The sequence below is a fragment of the Eschscholzia californica genome, unplaced genomic scaffold (genome assembly GCF_041429995.1).
Source record: "Eschscholzia californica isolate CP2 unplaced genomic scaffold, dmEscCali1.0.p SCAF_4, whole genome shotgun sequence".
Taxonomy (NCBI): Eukaryota; Viridiplantae; Streptophyta; class Magnoliopsida; order Ranunculales; family Papaveraceae; genus Eschscholzia; species Eschscholzia californica.
In genome coordinates, this window is record NW_028238461.1 from 35775214 (window position 1) to 35783246 (window position 8033).

The window sequence follows — 8033 nt, forward strand, 5'->3', positions numbered from 1 at the left end:
ACGGGGAGCCTAACCCTTGGGCTCTTCGGTTGGAGGGGGTGGCAGTTGGACTCCTAAAGTTGAATTTGGGAGCCAAACCCAGCCACCTTGGAGTTGCTCTAAACGAGCTCGACAAAAAACAAATTATAAATCAGTTCTTAAGAAAAAGGAAAAAACAACTCGTTCCTAATAGTTTTTTCTATGCACATTTGTTGTACCTTATTTGATATAGATCATTCCGAAAAAAAAAACTCAATCCTCATTAAATATCATGAACGTAATCTTCATAATGTCTTTTGGTACTTGGCGATTTAGTATTCTAAATCTGGCGTACTAAAATCCTCGAATATGAATAGTTCAAGTGGTTAAAATTTGAGGTTTTATGGAGAGATTTAATTGTTGAAGCATATATTATTGTATATGAATTAGAAAAATACTAGTATATATAAAAGAATCCAAAAGAAACTACGACTTATATACGGCTCAAACATAAGACATTCAAACAAACAATAAAACATCGAATGGAAGAGGTATATCTTGTACAGTACTGAATAATGAATATAAAAGCATAGCATGTACTTATACTCAACGTACCAAGTGGTATAGACTCTGACTAGTATTTGCTTGAAATTTGTTCAAGATACTGTATGTTGCTTGCATCCTTTTGGCCCATAATGCTGAGAACTACTTTTGACAATCTTTCGACAAGTATAGCAGTAATGGCTTTGGCAAGACCAACATAAGATATGGTTATTATTATCAACCTGTTCTTCCATCAAATTACAAAGAGTCAACTGGTTATTCGATATTCGGTGCACTTTGATGAATTAAAAGTAAGCTAAAGCTTTCATATAAAAAAACATGTAGTAAAATTGATGATAGCCATCAATGATGTGAATCAAAACTAGTGGAGATATAGATGCATGTTATTCTCTACAGAATTAGATAGCTCTAAAGAAAACAAAAACAGAACAGAAGAAAGATCAAAACAATAACCCTTACTGACCTTTACATTCTTCTGACGACAAATTGGGCATGAGTGAGCATAATCTGCATATATTTCAGCATTAATTTGTCTCATTAACTGTTGTTCATCCAATTCGGGTTCATCCAACCTGCGTCTGTTCGCTTGGTGTTGATTATTTCGGCCTCCAGCCACCCCAATTCCATTCATCTGACGTTCCCACTCAATAATGGCTCTTTCTGGAAAAAGGTTACAGCTCCCTCTGTCCAAAAGAAGTTTCACTAGGTCAGACATGAGTCGAGGACAAGCCACGGATAGGTCGGGTGTTCTAGCCTGTTTGTGTACCAACAACTTATCCTTGGGCTTGTCATTCTAACTGAAAGTTCGTAAGTCTTGGTTTTGTCAGACTACAAAGTAAGATTTATAACATATTAGCTACAACTTGAATCACATTTCGCGTACTTTAAAATGATATTTTAAAATTTATCTTAGTTACCGGATAGTTCTTAAAATGATGTCATATGGGCTGAACCTGCCCGGTCTAGACGATGCGAACCTCAAGATTTATACGGAGTACTATTGTAAAGTTGCCAAATGACTAGGTACCTGAAATGACCGAGATCAGCAATTTGCTTGTTACATAGATAACAAAAGTGCTGCCCACAATTCCTGCATACCATATGGTTACAACCCCCATCCCGCATGATCGCCATCTTGCATGACGGACATTGCTTAGCTAAAAGACTTATTTCCCTCAAACTAATAAGCTCATTCATCTCTATAATCGCTTTACGTTTTCGTTCATCACTTAACTTGCATCTACGAAGATTTTGGCGCTCCTGCAGCAAGTCATAGAAATAAATAAATAAAACAATAACATTTCTCTCGAGAAAATGTTGAATAATGTGAAATACGTTACCAAGTTTTCATATTTTACCTCTAATGCTGTAAGCTTCTCTTCTGCACTCATACATGTAGTTCCTACATGACGGGGGTCACGACAGAGGCCACAAAAGCTAAAGAAGCAATTTGTACATTGGGCATGGTGGTCTTCATGATCTTCTATACATATCTTATCACATCTTGGGCAATAAACTATATCGCTCATTGAATCAAGTGTTTTTTGTAACAACAAAGACTCCCATTGTTCGAAGTCTTCGTCGCTAAGCAAACGTTTCAATACTTCAGGAGGAACCATACCTCCGCACTTCGGTTCGGGACATAGTAACTTGTTTACTGTACCTTCCTTTACATGAATGTTCGAATAAGTTTCCATACACTTCCAACAGAAGAAATGTTTACAAGGCAATCTAATGAAGTCCTTTCCTGGTAAGAGAATTAAGCCACGTTAATCAAACGCGAATATATCATATAAAGTATTCTCAAATAACTAGAAAAGTTCTGACAATAATGAATTAGACTAGCTTCAAACAATGGTTTCAGTTTTGATTAAGTAAAGAAGAAAGACCGAAGAACGAAAATGAGATCGACCTGCATATTCGCTATAGCAAATGCAACATTCATGTATATCTTGTTGAAAAGCCTCATGGGATTTATCCTCATTATAGTTCATCATTGAATGTATAACAACATCTGGAGTTCTATGTCCTGAGACAGAACGTCTATCTTCGGCTTCTGGCATGTTATATGGACCGAGGGTTATATCTTTATCGAATCCTAAGTACGAAAGAGAACAAGTCTGAAGCCATTCCACCCATTGAAAGAATACTTCTTGACCCAATTGATCCATCCAAATAGAATCCAACATATTGCAGAGATTAGAAATCCTCATGGAATCCAACCATTGAACCGATATCGTAAAACAAGGACATACATGACTCGGATATGATTTGGGTAGTAAACATGTCAACACAATTGGGGGAAGATACTGAACTTTGAAAGAATATAACAACTCATTTGAATTATCGGTTTCAATTGTTGGTTGACTGGTTTTTCCTCCATAATTTACGGGCCAACTTGATGAATGAAGCTTTGTAGATATTGTAAGTTCATTAGGAGAGTCAACCTGTATATTCATCTGCAGAAGCAGAACACAATTGCTTTGTGAGATAATATGAATATTTACCATCTAACACTTCGAACAAGTAATGTTTCAGATAGTGTGAAAAACCTGAAAACATCGTAAACCGTCTTCTCTGTTAAGTACAATGAAACTTTCACCATATATGGCCTCCATTGCCATTATCTGCTAATAATTACGTGAAGATGAACAAAGTACAGTCCTTGCTAGAATAACTTAGTAAATTGTGAATATATTTTTTAAAGGACCCAGATCGATATATCATTACATCAAGGAATAGATAGCACAAAGATGTGAGAAGTTCAAAATAGATGACACAATTGTTATTTTTTTTGAGAATTCGACTACGATCTACGTTAGTAGTTACAAGGCATTGATACATCATGAAGATGTGGTGAGCACGATAACCGCCTAATTTAAACCATGATTGAAAGAGGCTAAAGACTGCTTCCACCGAAACTCGACCCCACGACCTATGGGCTTAAAAGGTGTGTCCAACCATTGCACCAAAGGTTGGTGGACGACATAATTGTTGTTAATCGCGTTTGTTAATGAGTTCGACGCGCGAATAAAATCCAAAATCTCATAATGAGTTATTTTCGGAAACATTCTAATGAATCTATCTCCAGAGTTCAATCCCATCTGACCTTCCAGACATTGCCGAAGGTAGTATTTTCCTCTTTAGTCAGGTCTGAATTGACTCGAGTAAGATTTCAGACATTTTGTTTATGTCTAACTTGTCTGAATGGTTAACTCGAGTTAATTTTGGGCCCATTTAATTCATACAGGATCTTGTTGAGATAAAAAACAAACACAACCTTAACCTTCTCTACCTATTAGGCCTACTAGAGGTGCCCTTAGACAAGGGCACTACCGCAAGAGGAGGCCACCCTCTGTCAGGTCCGATAAGTACACGTTAATGAAAAACCTTAGTAAATATTATAAACTTGTGCCTCTCTCACTCAGAGTTTCGCACTACCATCAATCAACTACGGATACTGTATTATCCTCCTAAACTCCATCACAATTTCCTTGCTTTCTTGGATTTTGTTAAGACTTCAACATATTCTGATTCTTTTAGACTTTAGCATTGTTACAAGTCATAGGGTTGTAACAATGCTCGAAAACCGAGTTCCAAAAAAATAATGGGTTTCAAAAGCTAAAAGGCTTATCTATTTTACAAATTCTGAAGACCACTCAACGTGAAATTAAACTACTCTCATTAACAACATTGATAGAGGTCCACCTCTTTTTGGTGTAACGGTTGGACACCTCTCTTAAGACCATGAGGTCGTAGGATCGAGTCTCGGTGGAAGCAGTTGCCATCAAGATTTATCCTATGTAATTTAGGCTATAAATAATGTAATAATTTATCGGGCTTTAGGCCTCTTTCATTCTCGGTTTAAATTAGGCGGTTGCCGTGCTTATTACATCTTCATGATGCATCAATGCCTTGTATCCACCAACGTAGATCGTAATCAAATTCTCAAAAAAAAAAAAAACATTAATAGAGTCACTGACTCACTGGACACTCTCCCTTTAAACAGAGTTAGGGTTAGGAAGCCCCCAACCCCTACACTATAATTCTGCTACAATATTAAATTTAAAAAAATCAACTTGCAGAGAGAGAGAGAAAGATGCACTTGTTAGTGCTGAAATCAGTGGAAACCTACCTCATCGACCTGCAACTGGTCATTAATATGAAGTTGTTCATTGGATAATTCAGGTTCTTGGACTAATATTTTAAGCTCTTCTAATCTATTTGCACAAATATTCTCAATCTCGTCTTCCTTTAGTGAATCAAAACCCTCCATTAATTGCTCTCTCGAATTGATCTCCAATTCCTATAGAAAACTATTTATACTCCTCTTTGCTAGAAAAGGGCTTCAGCTCTATATGTTTTTTTTTTCTTCTAATGGTTTCTACGTTGATTAGTGAATTACAATCCAATAAACTCAAAACTCCTTAAACAGAACAACTCAGATGGCATTTTTGTAGAGGAACCGACTTCCCAGACCTTAGGGTTTGTTTGGTTGCTGTGAAGTTATTTTGGGTGATGTAAATTACTTTTTTTTTTTTTGTTGAAAGGTGATGTAAATTACTTTTTTTTTTTTTGTTGAAAGGTGATGTAAATTACTTACTACTACTAATATTTTCACATGAGACAGATGATCAATTTTTTAGGGATGTTTATATGTGAGAATCTATATTTTCTAATAGAAAAGAAAATATTTTCATCCAAAAAAAAATTAGAAAAGAAAATAGACAGTTGCTTGTTAGAAATTCAAATTCTAGTGTTAGTGAGGCTAGGTAAGTTTGACTACATTTTTTTTTGACTTCATTTTTTTTATAAACTCTCATGGCGGATAGGTAACACCTGGAATAGTTATGTATGATACTATGCAATTTGTGCAACCATATGTACATAAAATATGCATGGAATTGGCCGCTTCAATAGTGTCTTTCATCTTGGTTGGGGGAGAAATTACCAATCGTCTAGCATTTCCTCACGCTTGGCGCCAATGAGTTATTATTTGAGAGAAAAAGAAGACTATGCCTTCCCCATATAGAATATGAATAATAAGTAATAATAGCATGCATTTCAACAAAAAAAAAAATACTAATAATAATAGCATGCACTTCGAGTTCGATATGAGGAAACCATTATTATTTTTTCATAATATGAGATTCTGTATTGACAGAGTAGTATGAGACAAAAGGTATTTCCGATTTGATCTTATCTATCATGGGTCCATTTCAAAACTAGAAGACAGAGTAAACAATGAGGAAGAAAAAAAAGAAAAGAACCATTCCTCTTGGTAGAGTTGAGAGAGATAACTTTTAGAGATTTTATTTGGGTACAATCCACCCGAAACATAACATTAATAATTTATAGAACTAGAGTAGCAAAAAAATTTTAAAAATGGAGGAGAAACTATTAAGGTTAGAATTTCATTTATGGTTGTAGAAATAAAAAGTTAGACCGGATTTTTTTTTCGCAAAGAGTTAAACCAAGTTATAGTTCAAAAAAAAAAAGAGTTAAACCAAGTTATAATAGGTTTTTAATTTCCCTCTGTACTCGTTTTTTCTTCTCTCTATCGAACTTCACTGTGAAGAAACAACAAAATAATTTAGGGAAAGGGAAATCGAAAGTGAAGAAACAACAAGATAGCTGCTTTCATTGTAGATCGATTTCTATTTGATAATAATTTCAATCAGACTCGATCCATCTCCAGAACCGAGGCTTCTTCCCTCATTCCCAAATCCCAGGCTCGCGAGGTACCCATTCATCTTCTTCTTCTCTCTCTTTCTCCCTGTCTATGTTTGTCTCTCTTTCTCTCTATGTTCTAATTTTTAGGGTTGATTTACAGGCGCCGAAGAGTTTATTGGGTTTGGGAGCGATTTTAGATGAATGCATCTGTTTGAAAGAATAAAAGGGAATGCTGGATCAGGAGAAATATCAAATCGAGCAAGAAAAGTGTCGGATTGAGACATTGTTGCAAGGAATGCGAAATGTCATGAGCACTTTTAACACCAATGGAAACATTTCTCCTCCACCAACGAACTCAACAACGTTAGTTTCTCAAGGAAACCCTAATTTTCAGTCTACCACAGGTAATCATTTTGAGTAGTCTTTATGTATTTTAACAGTTTCTAAGATTAGGGCAAAACCTATATCCAGTTTCTGAAGGAGTTGAAGGAGATGTCCTTCGACCAAGGTGACAATGCGAACAAATTGTCGGATAGGACAATTGATGTGGAAGATCATCAAGTCCGATTGATTTAGGGATCGTAGAGTTGTAGCTAGAGACCAACTACGATCGTCGAATTACGAAGTAATTCGCGGCTAACTTCGATCGGATCCTACAACGGGTTACACATAAGAGTGACAAATTGATCTAGGATATGACTAGTGGGAGTGAGATATAATCATGGGAATGTCCCATAAACATATCTCATAGGCCTAAAAAGGAATTAGGCAAAGATAGTACAAAAAGGCCAAAAACAGGGTTTTTGGGCCTAGACCGGTTCGGGTACTTCTAGGACTCGGATTGGGCTGAATTTTGGAGGGTTAGTTGCTGATATAATAAACATTATATCTGCCAATTTTCGTGGTGTTTGGGCACCTCCTCCTTAGGGAATTGAGAAAATACCAATAATTGCTATTTTCGACTATTTCCCTAAATCTTATTCTAAAGGGTGTTTTAGGAAACCTAAAAGGAGGTGGATTCTTATTAGGGTTCTATATAAACACTCTTAGGGCAGAGAATAAGGTGTGGAATTTCTCTCTAAGCTTTCTTACTCTACCACATCAAGTAGAGAGGAGAAAGTGAGCTAATTCCCATTAACTATCTATCTAGTCAAGAAGAAAGGAGTTCTTCTTTTCCAACCACCATTGGTGTGCTAGCTATACAACAAGGTGGGAGATCAAATTGATTGCTCGTGTCCCAAATAGAGGAGCTACACTTGAAGCTCTTGGTCTTCTTCAATCAATTCAAATAGTTCGAGGGAAAAGCGATTAAGGTAATCTACTATCTCCATTAGATTAATTACTAGTTTTGCATGTGATCCTGGGAATACTAGTGTAGACATTAGATGTCATATTTCCGCTATAAACACTAGTAGAAGGGTGTAAATCCCTACAGTGGCGTCAGAGCCTCTTGCTATTAACTAGTTTTTGCTAAGAATCGAACTAATTAATATGCTTAATAGTTTGAAAATTGAGTTTATAAAAGTATTTTAAAAGATGTTTTTAAAAGTATTTTAAACTCATAATTTGATGGGATTCAATAAATTTTCAAATTGAGAATCAAATTGATGATTAAAAGTGTTTTAAAAAGACTCAATTTCATTGAATTTCAAACTAATCCATGCTTGATTATGTTGATAGTTATATTTAAAAAGGTTTTAAACATAAAATTTGATTAATTATGAATTGGATTCAAAGATTTTTCAAATTGATTTCAAAATTGTTCTTTGAAAAATTTCAAAAACCTAGATTTTGATCCAAAATTGGGTTGATTAAGAGTTGTTTTTTAAATTTTGGAA

The 8033-nt window shown here is 35.4% G+C and overlaps 1 protein-coding gene across 1 annotated transcript; it reads right to left on the reverse strand.

Moving 5' to 3' along the window:
* Positions 1-375: 375 nt before the first annotated feature.
* LOC147544346 (uncharacterized) lies at positions 376-5042 on the reverse strand. Its single transcript, XM_086636721.1, has 7 exons — positions 4658-5042; positions 3075-3149; positions 2435-2981; positions 1881-2269; positions 1550-1782; positions 986-1205; positions 376-743 (listed from the first exon to the last, which is right to left on the reverse strand). The coding sequence occupies exons 1-7, from the start codon at positions 4796-4798 to the stop codon at positions 615-617; spliced, it is 1734 nt and encodes a 577-aa protein (XP_086492847.1). The 5' UTR covers positions 4799-5042; the 3' UTR covers positions 376-614.
* Positions 5043-8033: the final 2991 nt, after the last annotated feature.